The 19942-nt window shown below is 45.0% G+C and overlaps 1 protein-coding gene across 1 annotated transcript in view; it reads right to left on the reverse strand.

Moving 5' to 3' along the window:
* Positions 1-17485: 17485 nt before the first annotated feature.
* LOC121840602 (proteoglycan 4-like) overlaps positions 17486-19942 on the reverse strand; it is a 35017-nt gene continuing 32560 nt past the window's right edge. Inside the window, exon 3 of the mRNA XM_042304885.1 lies at positions 17486-18244. Coding sequence (XP_042160819.1) covers positions 17552-18244 — 693 coding nt within the window. The 3' untranslated portion in view covers positions 17486-17551. The remainder of the gene's footprint in view (positions 18245-19942) is intronic.

Below are 19942 nucleotides of genomic sequence, written 5' to 3' on the forward strand. Positions count from 1 at the left end.
TCAAGGCCCAGTGCTACGGAGGTCTGTATCAGTCTACTAATACTAGTCAAGGCCCAGTGCTACAGAGGTCTATATCAGTCTACTAATACTAGTCAAGGCCCAGTGCTACGGAGGTCTGTATCAGTCTACTAATACTAGCCAAGGCCCAGTGCTACGGAGGTCTGTATCAGTCTACTAACACTAGTCAAGGCCCAGTGCTACGGAGGTCTGTATCAGTCTACTAATACTAGTCAAGGCCCAGTGCTACGGAGGTCTATATCAGTCTACTAATACTAGTCAAGGCCCAGTGCTACAGAGGTCTATATCAGTCTACTAATACTAGTCAAGGCCCAGTGCTACGGAGGTCTGTATCAGTCTACTAATACTAGCCAAGGCCCAGTGCTACGGAGGTCTGTATCAGTCTACTAATACTAGTCAAGGCCCAGTGCTACGGAGGTCTGTATCAGTCTACTAATACTAGTCAAGGCCCAGTGCTACGGAGGTCTATATCAGTCTACTAATACTAGTCAAGGCCCAGTGCTACGGAGGTCTATATCAGTCTACTAATACTAGTCAAGGCCCAGTGCTACGGAGGTCTATATCAGTCTACTAATACTAGTCAAGGCCCAGTGCTACGGAGGTCTATATCAGTCTGCTAATACTAGTCAAGGCCCAGTGCTACGGAGGTCTGTATCAGTCTACTAATACTAGTCAAGGCCAAGTGCTACGGAGGTCTGTATCAGTCTGCTAATACTAGTCAAGGCCCAGTGCTACGGAGGTCTATATCAGTCTACTAATACTAGTCAAGGCCCAGTGCTACGGAGGTCTGTATCAGTCTACTAATACTAGTCAAGGCCCAGTGCTACGGAGGTCTATATCAGTCTGCTAATACTAGTCAAGGCCCAGTGCTACGGAGGTCTGCATCAGTCTGCTAATACTAGTCAAGGCCCAGTGCTACGGAGGTCTATATCAGTCTACTAATACTAGTCAAGGCCCAGTGCTACGGAGGTCTGTATCAGTCTACTAATACTAGTCAAGGCCCAGTGCTACGGAGGTCTGTATCAGTCTACTAATACTAGTCAAGGCCCAGTGCTACGGAGGTCTGTATCAGTCTGCTAATACTAGTCAAAGCTCAGTGCTACAGAGGTCTGTATCAGTCTACTAATACTAGTCAAGGCTCAGTGCTAGGGATGTCTGTATCAGTCTGCTAATACTAGTCAAGGCCCAGTGCTACGGAGGTCTGTATCAGTCTGCTAATACTAGTCAAGGCCCAGTGCTACAGAGGTCTGTATCAGTCTGCTAATACTAGTCAAGGCCCAGTGCTACGGAGGTCTGTATCAGTCTACTAATACTAGTCAAGGCCCAGTGCTACGCAGGTCTGTATCAGTCTACTAATACTAGTCAAGGCTCAGTGCTACAGAGGTCTATATCAGTCTACTAATACTAGTCAAGGCCCAGTGCTACGGAGGTCTGTATCAGTCTACTAATACTAGTCAAGGCCCAGTGCTACAGAGGTCTATATCAGTCTACTAATACTAGTCAAGGCCCAGTGCTACGGAGGTCTATATCAGTCTACTAATACTAGTCAAGGCCCAGTGCTACGGAGGTCTGTATCAGTCTACTAATACTAGTCAAGGCCCAGTGCTACAGAGGTCTATATCAGTCTACTAATACTAGTCAAGGCCCAGTGCTACGGAGGTCTATATCAGTCTACTAATACTAGTCAAGGCCCAGTGCTACGGAGGTCTGTATCAGTCTACTAATACTAGTCAAGGCCCAGTGCTACGGAGGTCTGTATCAGTCTACTAATACTAGTCAAGGCCCAGTAATACAGAGGTCTATATCAGTCTGCTAATACTAGTCAAGGCCCAGTGCTACGGAGGTCTGTATCAGTCTACTAATACTAGTCAAGGCTCAGTGCTACAGAGGTCTATATCAGTCTACTAATACTAGTCAAGGCCCAGTGCTACGGAGGTCTATATCAGTCTACTAATACTAGTCAAGGCCCAGTGCTACGGAGGTCTGTATCAGTCTACTAATACTAGTCAAGGCCCAGTGCTACAGAGGTCTATATCAGTCTACTAATACTAGTCAAGGCCCAGTGCTACGGAGGTCTGTATCAGTCTACTAATACTAGCCAAGGCCCAGTGCTACGGAGGTCTGTATCAGTCTACTAACACTAGTCAAGGCCCAGTGCTACGGAGGTCTGTATCAGTCTACTAATACTAGTCAAGGCCCAGTGCTACGGAGGTCTATATCAGTCTACTAATACTAGTCAAGGCCCAGTGCTACAGAGGTCTATATCAGTCTACTAATACTAGTCAAGGCCCAGTGCTAGGCCCAGTGCTACGGAGGTCTGTATCAGTCTACTAATACTAGCCAAGGCCCAGTGCTACGGAGGTCTGTATCAGTCTACTAATACTAGTCAAGGCCCAGTGCTACGGAGGTCTGTATCAGTCTACTAATACTAGTCAAGGCCCAGTGCTACGGAGGTCTATATCAGTCTACTAATACTAGTCAAGGCCCAGTGCTACGGAGGTCTATATCAGTCTACTAATACTAGTCAAGGCCCAGTGCTACGGAGGTCTATATCAGTCTACTAATACTAGTCAAGGCCCAGTGCTACGGAGGTCTATATCAGTCTGCTAATACTAGTCAAGGCCCAGTGCTACGGAGGTCTGTATCAGTCTACTAATACTAGTCAAGGCCAAGTGCTACGGAGGTCTGTATCAGTCTGCTAATACTAGTCAAGGCCCAGTGCTACGGAGGTCTATATCAGTCTACTAATACTAGTCAAGGCCCAGTGCTACGGAGGTCTGTATCAGTCTACTAATACTAGTCAAGGCCCAGTGCTACGGAGGTCTATATCAGTCTGCTAATACTAGTCAAGGCCCAGTGCTACGGAGGTCTGTATCAGTCTACTCTGTAATCTACTAGTCAAGGCCAAGTGCTACGGAGGTCTGTATCAGTCTGCTAATACTAGTCAAGGCCCAGTGCTACGGAGGTCTATATCAGTCTACTAATACTAGTCAAGGCCCAGTGCTACGGAGGTCTGTATCAGTCTACTAATACTAGTCAAGGCCCAGTGCTACAGAGGTCTATATCAGTCTACTAATACTAGTCAAGGCCCAGTGCTACGGAGGTCTATATCAGTCTACTAATACTAGTCAAGGCCCAGTGCTACGGAGGTCTGTATCAGTCTACTAATACTAGTCAAGGCCCAGTGCTACAGAGGTCTATATCAGTCTACTAATACTAGTCAAAGCCCAGTGCTACGGAGGTCTATATCAGTCTACTAATACTAGTCAAGGCCCAGTGCTACGGAGGTCTGTATCAGTCTACTAATACTAGTCAAGGCCCAGTGCTACGGAGGTCTGTATCAGTCTACTAATACTAGTCAAGGCCCAGTGCTACGGAGGTCTGTATCAGTCTACTAATACTAGTCAAGGCCCAGTGCTACGGAGGTCTGTATCAGTCTACTAATACTAGTCAAGGCCCAGTAATACAGAGGTCTATATCAGTCTGCTAATACTAGTCAAGGCCCAGTGCTACGGAGGTCTGTATCAGTCTACTAATACTAGTCAAGGCTCAGTGCTACAGAGGTCTATATCAGTCTACTAATACTAGTCAAGGCCCAGTGCTACGGAGGTCTATATCAGTCTACTAATACTAGTCAAGGCCCAGTGCTACGGAGGTCTGTATCAGTCTACTAATACTAGTCAAGGCCCAGTGCTACAGAGGTCTATATCAGTCTACTAATACTAGTCAAGGCCCAGTGCTACGGAGGTCTGTATCAGTCTACTAATACTAGCCAAGGCCCAGTGCTACGGAGGTCTGTATCAGTCTACTAATACTAGTCAAGGCCCAGTGCTACGGAGGTCTGTATCAGTCTACTAATACTAGTCAAGGCCCAGTGCTACGGAGGTCTATATCAGTCTACTAATACTAGTCAAGGCCCAGTGCTACGGAGGTCTATATCAGTCTACTAATACTAGTCAAGGCCCAGTGCTACGGAGGTCTATATCAGTCTACTAATACTAGTCAAGGCCCAGTGCTACGGAGGTCTATATCAGTCTGCTAATACTAGTCAAGGCCCAGTGCTACGGAGGTCTGTATCAGTCTACTAATACTAGTCAAGGCCAAGTGCTACGGAGGTCTGTATCAGTCTGCTAATACTAGTCAAGGCCCAGTGCTACGGAGGTCTATATCAGTCTACTAATACTAGTCAAGGCCCAGTGCTACGGAGGTCTGTATCAGTCTACTAATACTAGTCAAGGCCCAGTGCTACGGAGGTCTATATCAGTCTGCTAATACTAGTCAAGGCCCAGTGCTACGGAGGTCTGTATCAGTCTACTAATACTAGTCAAGGCCAAGTGCTACGGAGGTCTGTATCAGTCTGCTAATACTAGTCAAGGCCCAGTGCTACGGAGGTCTATATCAGTCTACTAATACTAGTCAAGGCCCAGTGCTACGGAGGTCTGTATCAGTCTACTAATACTAGTCAAGGCCCAGTGCTACGGAGGTCTGTATCAGTCTACTAATACTAGTCAGGGCCCAGTGCTACAGAGGTCTATATCAGTCTACTAATACTAGTCAAGGCCCAGTGCTACAGAGGTCTGTATCAGTTTACTAATACTAGTCAAGGCCCAGTGCTACGGAGGTCTGTATCAGTCTACTAATACTAGTCAAGGCCCAGTGCTACAGAGGTCTATATCAGTCTACTAATACTAGTCAAGGCCCAGTGCTACAGAGGTCTGTATCAGTTTACTAATACTAGTCAAGGCCCAGTGCTACGGAGGTCTTTATCAGTCTGCTAATACTAGTCAAAACCCAGTGCTACGGAGGTCTATATCAGTCTGCTAATACTAGTCAAGGCCCAGTGCTACAGAGGTCTATATCAGTCTACTAATACTAGTCAAGGCCCAGTGCTACGGAGGTCTGTATCAGTCTACTAATACTAGTCAAGGCCCAGTGCTACGGAGGTCTGTATCAGTCTACTAATACTAGTCAAGGCCCAGTGCTACGGAGGTCTGTATCAGTCTACTAATACTAGCCAAGGCCCAGTGCTACGGAGGTCTGTATCAGTCTACTAATACTAGTCAAGGCCCAGTGCTACGGAGGTCTGTATCAGTCTACTAATACTAGTCAAGGCCCAGTGCTACGGAGGTCTATATCAGTCTACTAATACTAGTCAAGGCCCAGTGCTACGGAGGTCTATATCAGTCTACTAATACTAGTCAAGGCCCAGTGCTACGGAGGTCTATATCAGTCTACTAATACTAGTCAAGGCCCAGTGCTACGGAGGTCTATATCAGTCTACTAATACTAGTCAAGGCCCAGTGCTACGGAGGTCTATATCAGTCTACTAATACTAGTCAAGGCCCAGTGCTACGGAGGTCTATATCAGTCTACTAATACTAGTCAAGGCCCAGTGCTACGGAGGTCTATATCAGTCTGCTAATACTAGTCAAGGCCCAGTGCTACGGAGGTCTGTATCAGTCTACTAATACTAGTCAAGGCCAAGTGCTACGGAGGTCTATATCAGTCTGCTAATACTAGTCAAGGCCCAGTGCTACGGAGGTCTATATCAGTCTACTAATACTAGTCAAGGCCCAGTGCTACAGAGGTCTGTATCAGTTTACTAATACTAGTCAAGGCCCAGTGCTACGGAGGTCTGTATCAGTCTGCTAATACTAGTCAAGGCCCAGTGCTACAGAGGTCTGTATCAGTTTACTAATACTAGTCAAGGCCCAGTGCTACGGAGGTCTTTATCAGTCTGCTAATACTAGTCAAAACCCAGTGCTACGGAGGTCTATATCAGTCTGCTAATACTAGTCAAGGCCCAGTGCTACAGAGGTCTATATCAGTCTACTAATACTAGTCAAGGCCCAGTGCTACGGAGGTCTGTATCAGTCTACTAATACTAGTCAAGGCCCAGTGCTACGGAGGTCTGTATCAGTCTACTAATACTAGTCAAGGCCCAGTGCTACGGAGGTCTGTATCAGTCTACTAATACTAGCCAAGGCCCAGTGCTACGGAGGTCTGTATCAGTCTACTAATACTAGTCAAGGCCCAGTGCTACGGAGGTCTGTATCAGTCTACTAATACTAGTCAAGGCCCAGTGCTACGGAGGTCTATATCAGTCTACTAATACTAGTCAAGGCCCAGTGCTACGGAGGTCTATATCAGTCTACTAATACTAGTCAAGGCCCAGTGCTACGGAGGTCTATATCAGTCTACTAATACTAGTCAAGGCCCAGTGCTACGGAGGTCTATATCAGTCTACTAATACTAGTCAAGGCCCAGTGCTACGGAGGTCTATATCAGTCTACTAATACTAGTCAAGGCCCAGTGCTACGGAGGTCTATATCAGTCTACTAATACTAGTCAAGGCCCAGTGCTACGGAGGTCTATATCAGTCTGCTAATACTAGTCAAGGCCCAGTGCTACGGAGGTCTGTATCAGTCTACTAATACTAGTCAAGGCCAAGTGCTACGGAGGTCTATATCAGTCTGCTAATACTAGTCAAGGCCCAGTGCTACGGAGGTCTATATCAGTCTACTAATACTAGTCAAGGCCCAGTGCTACAGAGGTCTGTATCAGTTTACTAATACTAGTCAAGGCCCAGTGCTACGGAGGTCTGTATCAGTCTGCTAATACTAGTTAAGGCCCAGTGCTACGGAGGTCTGTATCAGTCTACTAATACTAGTCAAAACCCAGTGCTACGGAGGTCTATATCAGTCTGCTAATACTAGTCAAGGCCCATTGCTACAGAGGTCTATATCAGTCTACTAATACTAGTCAAGGCCCAGTGCTACGGAGGTCTATATCAGTCTACTAATACTAGTCAAGGCCCAGTGCTACGGAGGTCTATATCAGTCTACTAATACTAGTCAAGGCCCAGTGCTACGGAGGTCTGTATCAGTCTACTAATACTAGTCAAGGCCCAGTGCTACGGAGGTCTGTATCAGTCTACTAATACTAGTCAAGGCCCAGTGCTACAGAGGTCTATATCAGTCTACTAATACTAGTCAAGGCCCAGTGCTACAGAGGTCTGTATCAGTTTACTAATACTAGTCAAGGCCCAGTGCTACGGAGGTCTGTATCAGTCTACTAATACTAGTCAAGGCCCAGTGCTACAGAGGTCTATATCAGTCTACTAATACTAGTCAAGGCCCAGTGCTACAGAGGTCTGTATCAGTTTACTAATACTAGTCAAGGCCCAGTGCTACGGAGGTCTTTATCAGTCTGCTAATACTAGTCAAAACCCAGTGCTACGGAGGTCTATATCAGTCTGCTAATACTAGTCAAGGCCCAGTGCTACAGAGGTCTATATCAGTCTACTAATACTAGTCAAGGCCCAGTGCTACGGAGGTCTGTATCAGTCTACTAATACTAGTCAAGGCCCAGTGCTACGGAGGTCTGTATCAGTCTACTAATACTAGTCAAGGCCCAGTGCTACGGAGGTCTGTATCAGTCTACTAATACTAGCCAAGGCCCAGTGCTACGGAGGTCTGTATCAGTCTACTAATACTAGTCAAGGCCCAGTGCTACGGAGGTCTGTATCAGTCTACTAATACTAGTCAAGGCCCAGTGCTACGGAGGTCTATATCAGTCTACTAATACTAGTCAAGGCCCAGTGCTACGGAGGTCTATATCAGTCTACTAATACTAGTCAAGGCCCAGTGCTACGGAGGTCTATATCAGTCTACTAATACTAGTCAAGGCCCAGTGCTACGGAGGTCTATATCAGTCTACTAATACTAGTCAAGGCCCAGTGCTACGGAGGTCTATATCAGTCTACTAATACTAGTCAAGGCCCAGTGCTACGGAGGTCTATATCAGTCTACTAATACTAGTCAAGGCCCAGTGCTACGGAGGTCTATATCAGTCTGCTAATACTAGTCAAGGCCCAGTGCTACGGAGGTCTGTATCAGTCTACTAATACTAGTCAAGGCCAAGTGCTACGGAGGTCTATATCAGTCTGCTAATACTAGTCAAGGCCCAGTGCTACGGAGGTCTATATCAGTCTACTAATACTAGTCAAGGCCCAGTGCTACAGAGGTCTGTATCAGTTTACTAATACTAGTCAAGGCCCAGTGCTACGGAGGTCTGTATCAGTCTGCTAATACTAGTCAAGGCCCAGTGCTACAGAGGTCTGTATCAGTTTACTAATACTAGTCAAGGCCCAGTGCTACGGAGGTCTTTATCAGTCTGCTAATACTAGTCAAAACCCAGTGCTACGGAGGTCTATATCAGTCTGCTAATACTAGTCAAGGCCCAGTGCTACAGAGGTCTATATCAGTCTACTAATACTAGTCAAGGCCCAGTGCTACGGAGGTCTGTATCAGTCTACTAATACTAGTCAAGGCCCAGTGCTACGGAGGTCTGTATCAGTCTACTAATACTAGTCAAGGCCCAGTGCTACGGAGGTCTGTATCAGTCTACTAATACTAGCCAAGGCCCAGTGCTACGGAGGTCTGTATCAGTCTACTAATACTAGTCAAGGCCCAGTGCTACGGAGGTCTGTATCAGTCTACTAATACTAGTCAAGGCCCAGTGCTACGGAGGTCTATATCAGTCTACTAATACTAGTCAAGGCCCAGTGCTACGGAGGTCTATATCAGTCTACTAATACTAGTCAAGGCCCAGTGCTACGGAGGTCTATATCAGTCTACTAATACTAGTCAAGGCCCAGTGCTACGGAGGTCTATATCAGTCTACTAATACTAGTCAAGGCCCAGTGCTACGGAGGTCTATATCAGTCTACTAATACTAGTCAAGGCCCAGTGCTACGGAGGTCTATATCAGTCTACTAATACTAGTCAAGGCCCAGTGCTACGGAGGTCTATATCAGTCTGCTAATACTAGTCAAGGCCCAGTGCTACGGAGGTCTGTATCAGTCTACTAATACTAGTCAAGGCCAAGTGCTACGGAGGTCTATATCAGTCTGCTAATACTAGTCAAGGCCCAGTGCTACGGAGGTCTATATCAGTCTACTAATACTAGTCAAGGCCCAGTGCTACAGAGGTCTGTATCAGTTTACTAATACTAGTCAAGGCCCAGTGCTACGGAGGTCTGTATCAGTCTGCTAATACTAGTTAAGGCCCAGTGCTACGGAGGTCTGTATCAGTCTACTAATACTAGTCAAAACCCAGTGCTACGGAGGTCTATATCAGTCTGCTAATACTAGTCAAGGCCCATTGCTACAGAGGTCTATATCAGTCTACTAATACTAGTCAAGGCCCAGTGCTACGGAGGTCTGTATCAGTCTACTAATACTAGTCAAGGCCCAGTGCTACGGAGGTCTGTATCAGTCTACTAATACTAGTCATGCCAAGTGCTACGGAGGTCTGTATCAGTCTGCTAATACTAGTCAAGGCCCAGTGCTACGGAGGTCTATATCAGTCTACTAATACTAGTCAAGGCCCAGTGCTACGGAGGTCTGTATCAGTCTACTAATACTAGTCAAGGCCCAGTGCTACGGAGGTCTGTATCAGTCTACTAATACTAGTCAAGGCCCAGTGCTACGGAGGTCTGTATCAGTCTGCTAATACTAGTCAAGGCCCAGTGCTACGGAGGTCTATATCAGTCTACTAATACTAGTCAAGGCCCAGTGCTACGGAGGTCTGTATCAGTCTGCTAATACTAGTCAAGGCCCAGTGCTACGGAGGTCTGTATCAGTCTGCTATTACTAGTCAAGGCCCAGTGCTACAGAGGTCTATATCAGTCTACTAATACTAGTCAAGGCCCAGTGCTACGGAGGTCTGTATCAGTCTACTAATACTAGTCAAGGCCCAGTGCTACGGAGGTCTATATCAGTCTACTAATACTAGTCAAGGCCCAGTGCTACGGAGGTCTATATCAGTCTACTAATACTAGTCAAGGCCCAGTGCTACGGAGGTCTATATCAGTCTACTAATACTAGTCAAGGCCCAGTGCACTACTTTTGTGAAAAGTTATTTTCTTTATGAGAATATAACACATCTGGTAAAAGAAAATACAAAGAAAAACCAACCTTTTTTAAAATAAAATAAAAATTTGTTCCATCATCTTTGAAATGCAAGAGAAAGGTCACATTCAGCTAGGAAGCTGATTTGCAGACAGTGTACGTGCAAAGATCCAGACTGATAACGTCAAGAATGCGACATGACCTTTAGTATGAAGTCACCCAGGTGTCCGTCACGATTTGCCCAAATGTACCCAAGTGGCCTAATTGATACATTGATATATGTTTATATTATTGTTGCAGTAAAAAAAAATCAGTTGAAGATGCTACAGAGGATGTTGTTGTAAACAAACAGCAGGTAATGTGGAATATTTGAATATATTTTATACGAAAACGGTTACTATAGCGGGATAATTAAATTGTTTTTAATTTGACCAAATGTTCGCTGGAAGCTAGCTAGTTAGCTAGCTAGCGAACACAGCCAGCCATCAAAAAGGTCCCATCATAACCAATATGTGATGTTCATTGGAGCATATCAAATTGAGTGTCAAATGACAGCTACGAGTCTATATACAGTATTTGGGACATGAAGGCATAGATACATTTTTCAGCCATTTTCCATTTAAAAAAATGTGACATAAACAAAGACTTTGATTAATGGATAAACAGATGGAAAACCTGTCTTAAATATATCAGAAATACATCAAAACAGTCTTAAATATATCAGAAATACATCAAAACAGTCTTAAATATATCAGAAATACATCAAAACAGTCTTAAATATATCAGAAATACATCAAAACAGTCTTAAATATATTAGAAATACATCAAAACAGTCTTAAATATATTAGAAATACATCAAAACAGTTAAATATATCAGAAATACATCAAAACAGTTAAATATATCAGAAATACATCAAAACAGTCTTAAATATATCAGAAATACATCAAAACACAACCATGTTTAAGTAAAGACCTATGTCAACTCATATCAACTCATATAAGTTGTTTTGGAGAAATTGTTTACCTTATGTAAGTTTTAGAAATATTGCCTTGTCCCTGGTAATTCTGTTACCAAAAACATTTAAGATTCTGTATTTTCTCATTTTCTCACTCGTGATGAGGGAGGATAATGAAAGTTCATGAGTAACAGGTAATGGATTTTCTCTCTCGTGATGAGGGAGGATAATGAAAGTTCATGAGCAACAGGTAATGGTAGACCTACCAATTAGTTATAGTGATCTTACTGCTACGGACGTTGTTAATTAATTAACACGTGATTTTTAACTCGTAATTCCATTATCTAATTGGTAACAGAGTTACCAAAAAATCTGCAACAGAATCACTGCAACTGAATTGGCTACAAAAGGAAATCACAGTATTCACAAACCACAGTTGGGTCTCCTGCTACTGTCCTCTCTTCCACTAACATACTGTTACTGTCCTCTCTTCCACTGACTGTTATGTTCAGCTCATAGTTTCTCCTGCTTACTGTCCTCTCTTCCACTGACATACTGTTACTGTCCTCTCTTCCACTGACTGTTATGTTCAGCTCATAGTGTCTCCTGTTACTGTCCTCCCTTCCACCCACTGTTATGTTCAGATCATAGTGTCTCCTGTTACTGTCCTCTCTTCCACTGACTGTTATGTTCAGATCATAGTTTCTCCTGCTACTGTCCTCTCTTCCACTAACATACTGTTACTGTCCTCTCTTCCACTGACTGTTATGTTCAGCTCATAGTGTCTCCTGTTGTTCAGCTCATAGTGTCTCCTGTTGTTCAGATCATAGTGTCTCCTGTTATGTTCAGATCATAGTGTCTCCTGTTACTGTCCTCTCTTCCACTGACTGTTATATTCAGCTCATAGTGTCTCCTGTTACTGTCCTCCCTTCCACTGTCTGTTATATTCAGCTCATAGTGTCTCCTGTTATGTTCAGCTCATTGTGTCTCCTGTTATGTTCAGCTCATAGTGTCTCCTGTTGACGTCCGGGATCTGTCATAACTGACACCCATGCCGCTCATGTAGATTGTTGTAGTGGTATAGTTCAGTGTTGAGCGTCATAGCTGAAGTAGCATTAGTGTTTGCTATTTTCTTTGGCTCTTGTGAAGTAGTTTAAGATGGCTACTTTTGATTTGAAACCCTTTTTGGATAACCCTTCGTGGGAGGTTTTTGAAAAATGTCGTAGAGTTGATTTAATGACCTTGGTTGACCATTATTCAGTATCGATTCCACAGAATGTAGTTAAGTCGGAGGTTAAAAAGCTGGTGTTAAATGTATTGTTGGAAGAGCAGGTGTTTGTGTTACTGCTGCCTGAGCCTACTACCCCTGTAGGGGATGTTGCTGCTCCTTGCTGCTCCTGTAAGCCCATTGGTGTCTGACAATGAGGGTGAGGCTAAAACACCATCATCATCGACTGCATCCTTATGTAATACATGTATCACTAGCCACTTTAACTATGCCACTTGGTTTACATACTCATCTCATATGTATATACTGTACTCGATATCATCTACTGTATCTTGCCTATGCTGCTCTGTACCATCACTCATTCATATATCCTTATGTACATATTCTTTATCCCCTTACACTGTGTATAAGACAGTAGTTTTTTTGGAATTGTTAGTTAGATTACTTGTTCGTTATTACTGCATTGTCGGAACTAGAAGCACAAGCATTTCGCTACACTCGCATTAACATCTGCTAACCATGTGTATGTGACAAAGAAAATTTGATTTGATTTGATTTTGACAATGACGGATGTGAGTGCTACGGGGCGGTAGTCGTTTAGCTCAGTTACCTTAGCTTTCTTGGGAACAGGAACAATGGTGGCCCTCTTGAAGCATGTGGGAACAGCAGACTGGTATAGGGATTGATTGAATATGTCCGTAAACACACCGGCCAGCTGGTCTGCGCATGCTCTGAGGGCGCGGCTGGGGATGCCGTCTGGGCCTGCAGCCTTGCGAGGGTTAACACGTTTAAATGTCTTACTCACTTCGGCTGCAGTGAAGGAGAGACCGCATGTTTTCGTTGCAGGCCGTGTCAGTGGCACTGTATTGTCCTCAAAGCGGGCAAAAAAGTTATTTAGTCTGCCTGGGAGCAAGACATCCTGGTCCGTGACTGGGCTGGGTTTCTTCCTGTAGTCCGTGATTGACTGTAGACCCTGCCACACCCTGCCGTTGAATTGAGATTCTACTTTGTCTCTGTACTGGCGCTTAGCTTGTTTGATAGCCTTGCGGAGGGAATAGCTGCACTGTTTGTATTCAGTCATGTTACCAGACACCTTGCCCTGATTAAAAGCAGTGGTTCGCGCCTTCAGTTTCACACGAATGCTGCCATCAATCCACGGTTTCTGGTTAGGGAATGTTTTAATCGTTGCTATGGGAACGACGTCTTCAACGCACGTTCTAATGAACTCGCACACCGAATCAGCGTATTCGTCCATGTTGTTGTCTGACGCAATACAAAACATCTCCCAGTCCACGTGATGGAAGCAGTCTTGGAGTGTGGAATCAGCTTGGTCGGACCAGCGTTGGACAGACCTCAGCGTGGGAGCTTCTTGTTTTAGTTTCTGTCTGTAGGCAGGGATCAACAAAATGGAGTCGTGGTCAGCTTTTCCGAAAGGGGGGCGGGGCAGGGCCTTATATGCGTCGCGGAAGTTAGAGTAACAATGATCCAGGGTCTTTCCACCCCTGGTTGCGCAATCGATATGCTGATAAAATTTAGGGAGTCTTGTTTTCAGATTAGCCTTGTTAAAATCCCCAGCAACAATGAATGCAGCCTCCGGATAAATCGTTTCCAGTTTGCAGAGAGTTAAATAAAGTTCGTTCAGAGCCATCGATGTGTCTGCTTGGGGGGGGATATATACGGCTGTAATTATAATCGAAGAGAATTCTCTTGGTAGATAATGTGGTCTACATTTGATTGTGAGGAATTCTAAATCAGGTGAACAGAAGGATTTGAGTTCCTGTATGTTTCTTTCATCACACCATGTCACGTTAGTCATAAGGCATACGCCCCCGCCCCTCTTCTTACCAGAAAGATGTTTGTTTCTGTCGGCGCGATGCGTGGAGAAACCCGCTGGCTGCACCGCTTCGGATAGCGTCTCTCCAGTTAGCCATGTTTCCGTGAAGCAAAGAACGTTACAGTCTCTGATGTCCCTCTGGAATGCTACCCTTGCTCGGATTTCATCAACCTTGTTGTCAAGAGACTGGACATTGGCAAGAAGAATGCTAGGGAGTGGTGCATGGTGTGCCCGTCTCCGGAGTCTGACCAGAAGACCGCTTCGTTTTCCCTCTTTTTCTGAGTCGTTTTTTTGGGTCGCTGAATGTAATCCACTCCGTTGCACTGGTTGTAAGGCAGAACACAGGATCCGCATCGCGAAAAACATATTCTTGGTCGTACTGATGGTGAGTTGACGCTGATCTTATATTCAGTAGTTCTTCTCGGCTGTATGTAATGAAACCTAAGATGACCTGGGGTACTAGTGTAAGAAATAACACGTAAAAAAACAAAAAACTGCATAGTTTCCTAGGAACGCGAAGCAAGGCGGCCATCTCTGTCGGCGCCGGAAGTTTAGAGCTGATATCTCTCTCCTCTGTGTAGCTGACAGCTGATATCTCTCCCTATGTGTAGCTGACAGCTGATATCTCTCCCTATGTGTAGCTGATATCTCTCCCTATGTGTAGCTGACAGCTGATATCTCTCCCTATGTGTAGCTGACAGCTGATATCTCTCCCTATGTGTAGCTGACAGCTGATATCTCTCCCTATGTGTAGCTGACAGCTGATATCTCTCTCCTCTGTGTTGCTGACAGCTGATATCTCTCTCCTCTGTGTTGCTGATATCTCTCTCCTCTGTGTTGCTGACAGCTGATATCTCTCTCCTCTGTGTTGCTGACAGCTGATATCTCTCTCCTCTGTGTTGCTGACAGCTGATATCTGTGTCCCTCTGTGTATTTGAGGGCTGATATCTCTCCCCCTCAGTGTACACGCTCTTCATGTAGACCGACAGCAGTAAATGGGATATTCTTACACACACAGAACACCACCCTGCTAGACCAAAGCAAGCACTCTCTGTCTGGCAATGCCAGCTGTTATGGGTAGAGGACGGCGCCTGCAAGGAATTGCTCAATGAGCTATGGAGATGGAATCACTAAGACAGTTTAGTGAAAATACCTGTGGTTAATTTGTCTAAATCAATTCACATTTTGAAATATTAATAGTACATTTTGCACTCTAGCCGTGATTGGAATGCTGACTGTACAAACAGCAAGTTACATGTGACCAAATCTTATTTGTGTGTGTGTGTGGGACTTAGAGAACTTCCGGTTATTAACTGCAGTGACTTCAGAACTGAAGACTGTGGATGTGTCAGTACACTAATCTTGAAGGGCCAGTCATTATTTAACAGAAATAATAATATGCAACTTAATATGTAATATAATATAAATGATTCATGTAAAGCAGTCTAGATATATATATATATATATATTTATATATATATATATATATAAAAGGTATATAGACATTATTTTCTATTGTATTATTGTCACGACTTCCGCCGAGGTCGGTCCCTTTCCTTGTTTGGGCGACGTTCGGCGGTCGACGTCACCGGTCTTCTAGCCGTCGCCGATCCACCTTTCATTTTCCATTTGTTTTGTCTTGTTTTCCCGCACACCTGATTTGCATTCCCTCATTACTCGTCTTGCATATAACCCTCTGTTTCCCCCCATGTCTGTGTGTGGAATTATGTGTAAATGTATGTGTACTCCAGGCTGGTTTGCGCCGGGTTATTGTAACCCGTGTGTGTTTAGTTTTCTGAGTGCCGTGTTTAGTTCACCTCAATAAAGGGCTCCGTTGGCTCCCCATTTCTGCTCTCCTGCAGCCAGTTACACACTCCGTTAAAATTATTGACTGTTTTTTTATTCCATGTGTAACTCGGTGTTTGTGTCGAACTGCTTTGCTTTATCTTGGACAGGTCGCAGTGTCACGACTTCCGCCGAAGTCGGACCCTCTCCTTGTTCGGGTGGCATTCGGCGGTCGACGTCACCGGCCTTCTAGCCATCGCCGATCCACTTTTAATTTTCTATTTGTTTTGTCTTTGTCTTACACACCTGGTTTCAATACCCCAATTACCTGTTCATTATTTAACCCTCTGTTCCCCCATGTTTGTTTTTGAGTGATTGTTTCTATGTAAGAAGGTCCGTTATTGCGGGCTCTGTTTTTGTATTGCATTTATATTATGTTGAGTAAAATATGTTTATTTACTCATATCTGCAGTCCTGCGCCTGACTCCTATACACCAGCTACACATAGACTTCTTGAGACGCAGTTGTAAATGAGAACTTGGTCTCAACTAGCCTACCTGGCTAAATAAAAGTGAAATAAAAAAATCATTAAAATAAACACAAATGAATGTCTAGATTAGCTGAACGTGGTTTCAGATACAATTTTATCCAACTTTTATTTTTATAAAACACCTGAAAAACATCTGAAAAACCACATTAAACAATGTACATTATATTGATTAAACCAAATGTTTTTCTGTCACTTATATACAACATATGTCACTCCAGGTTAATTTGAGTCCCATAAAACAAAAACAGTGTATTAATGTAAAGTTGGATCCTGTATCAGTTTCTCCTGTCACAGTCAAGTCATCAGCTAGCAGGAGAGGCAGAGACACTGATGGAAAGAGGGTGAGTATCCTGACAGCTTGGTAACCAACATGGTCCTGTATATGACCCATGGTCCTGTATATGACCCATGGTCCTGTATATGACCCATGGTCCTGTATATGACCCATGGTCCTGTATATGACCCATGGTCCTGTATATGACCCATGGTCCTGAATATGACCCATGGTCCTGAATATGACCCAGAAAAAACCTTATCCCCTTGGTTAGGAGAGTCATCCTCATGCCCTCCCTCACTCTAATAATCACCCTGATGGGAGGCTGGATATTTAGCTGACACACTGCATGGCTGGCTGGAAGCAATTCCCGAGTATCGAGTTGGTGCTGAGTTAGGGTTAGGCTGTGTGTGTCTATGTAGTGTCTGTGTGTGTGTGTGTGTCTATGTGAGTGTGTGTGAGTGCTGAGTTAGGGTCTTGCTCCCCAGCCAATATCCTGCTAATCTCCATGCCTTCCCCACCCCAGCCAATATCCTGTTAATCTCCATGTGTTCCTCAGGCCAGCTCCTCTTCTCCTCCCCTCTTCTTCCCTCTCCATGTTCCTCTCCTCCTCCCCTCCTCCTCCCCATTCCCATCCACCTCCATCCTCCCTAGGTCTGCCAGAGGGATTACCTTCCTTTAAACAAGCTCAGAAAGAGGTCAAATTCCTGTAGGTTATTCCTCTTCTCCTCCCACCCTTCCTCTTCCCCTCCTCCATTCCTCTCCTCCCTTCACCCTCTACCCTCCCCTCCCTCCTTCCCTCCTGTCCTCCCTCCACCCCTTCTCTCCTCCTCCCCTCTTCCATTCCTCTCCTCCCTTCACCCTCTACCCTCCCCTTCTCTCCTCCCTCCCTCCTCTCCTGTCCTCCCTCTCCTCCCTCCACCCCTTCTCTCCTCCTCCCCTCCTCCCCTCTTCCAGTCTGTCTGTATTCCATGTAGAAAATCTAACTCCTGTCTAAAGCTCAATAATCAGTTTCCCTTCATCATCACTACTGCTACTGTCCTCTTGGTCCTCCAGGCTACTACTCTGCACTCCCCCAACCCTGCTCACACAGTCTGCTGTATGGGCCCTAACCCTGCTCAAACAGTCTACTGTAGGGGCCCTAAACCTGCTCACACACTCTGTTGTAGGGGCCCTAAACCTGCTCGCACACTGTGCTGCAGGGAAGGGGTGTGTCTGTCCTGCCCTGCTGGTATCACTAAAGACTGGGGTGCTGTGGCATACAGTGGGTTCAGGGTCATTTGAAGAGCTGGTCCGTGGTGGGGTCAGGGTGGTGGGGTCAGGGTCATTTGAAGAGCTGGTCCGTGGTGGGGTCAGGATGGTGGGGTCAGGGTCATTTGAAGAGCTGGTCCGTGGTTGTGTCAGGGTGGTGGGTTCAGGGTCATTTGAAGAGCTGGTCCGTGGTGGGGTCAGGGTGGTGGGGTCAGGGTCATTTGAAGAGCTGGTCCGTGGTGGTGTCAGGGTGGTGGGTTCAGGGTCATTTGAAGAGCTGGTCTGTTGGTTATACGACAGGTCTTTTTCTGAAGTTAAGTTGATCTGCTGCTGAGGGGCCTTTGAAAGGTTGTGAGACACGTTGGTTGGTGTCTGATATAGATGACTGTAAAGTGGCAGCGATGTCCAGATGCTGTGATGGAAATCTGCTTCATCCTGCCACAGAGAGAAGTTTTAGAGTTAGTTTGTAAGCATGGGGAGGAAGGGCAACAGTTCCAGGTCATTCTAGTAGCTCCACAATGTCTTGGATAGTTTAAGAAGGAATGCCAGCAGCCCGAACAGACAGACCATCAGACAGACACATAGTCTACTAACCCAGACTGACCCAGAGCTGTGTCCCAAATAGCAAACATGTCTCTTTATCAAAATCACGTCAAAGTTTGTTGGTCATGTACACATATTTGCAGATGTTATCGCAGGTGCAATGAAATGCTTGCGTTTCTAGCTCCAACACTGCAGGAATAATACCAAGAAAACAATACAAAACTATAGTAACATACAGTGGGGCAAAAAAGTATTTAGTCAGCCACCAATTGTGCAAGTTCTCCCACTTAAAAAGACGAGAGGCCTGTAATTTTCATCATAGGTACACTTCGACTATGACAGACAAAATGAGAAAAAAAATCCAGAAAATCACATTGTAGGATTTTTAATGAATTTATTTGAAAATTATGGTGGAAAATAAGTATTTGGTCAATAACAAAAGTTTATCTCAATACTTTGTTATATACCCTTTGTTGGCAATGACAGAGGTCAAATGTTTTCTGTCAGTCTTCACAAGGTTTTCACACACTGTTGCTGGTATTTTGGCCCATTCCTCCATGCAGATCTCCTCTAGAGCAGTGATGTTTTGGGGCTGTTGCTGGGCAACATGGACTTTCAACTCCCTCCAAAGATTTTCTATGGTGTTGAGATCTGGAGACTGGCTAGGCCACTCCAGGACCTTGAAATGCTTCTTACGAAGCCACTCCTTCGTTGCCCGGGCGGTGTGTTTGGGATCATTGTCATGCTGAAAAACCCAGCCACGTTTCATCTTCAATGCCCTTGCTGATGGAAGGAGGTTTTCATTCAAAATCTCATGATACATGGCCCCATTCATTCTTTCCTTTGCACGGATCAGTCGTCCTGGTCCCTTTGCAGAAAAACAGCCCCAAAGCATGATGTTTCCACCCCCATGATTCTATTTTGGTTTCATCTGACATTCTCCCAATCTTCTTCTGGATCATCCAAATGCTCTCTAGCAAACTTTAGACGGTCCTAGACATGTACTGACTTAAGCAGGGGGACACGTCTGGCACTGCAGGATTTGAGTCCCTGGCGGCGTAGTGTGTTATTGATGGTAGGCTTTGTTACTTTGGTCCCAGCTCTCTGCAGGTCATTCACTAGGTCCCCCCGTGTGGTTCTGGGATTTTTGCTCACCGTTCTTGTGATCATTTTGACCCCACGGGGTGAGATCTTGCGTGGAGCCCCAGATCGAGGGAGATAATCTGTGGTCTTGTATGTCTTCCATTTCCTAATAATTGCTCCCACAGTTGATTTCTTCAAACCAAGCTGCTTACCTATTGCAGATTCAGTCTTCCCTGCCTGGTGCAGGTCTACAATTTTGTTTCTGGTGTACTTTGACAGCTCTTTGGTCTTGGCCATAGTGGAGTTTGGAGTGTGACTGTTTGAGGTTGTGGACAAGTGTCTTTTATACTGATAAGTTCAAACAGGTGCCATTAATACAGGTAATGAGTGGAGGACAGAGGAGCCTCTTAAAGAAGTTGTTACGGGTCTGTGAGAGCGAGAAATCTTGCTGGTTTGTAGGTGACCAAATACTTATTTTCCACCATAATTTGCAAATAAATTCATTAA

The sequence above is a fragment of the Oncorhynchus tshawytscha genome, linkage group LG02 (assembly GCF_018296145.1).
Source record: "Oncorhynchus tshawytscha isolate Ot180627B linkage group LG02, Otsh_v2.0, whole genome shotgun sequence".
In the NCBI taxonomy this organism is placed as follows: domain Eukaryota; kingdom Metazoa; phylum Chordata; class Actinopteri; order Salmoniformes; family Salmonidae; genus Oncorhynchus; species Oncorhynchus tshawytscha.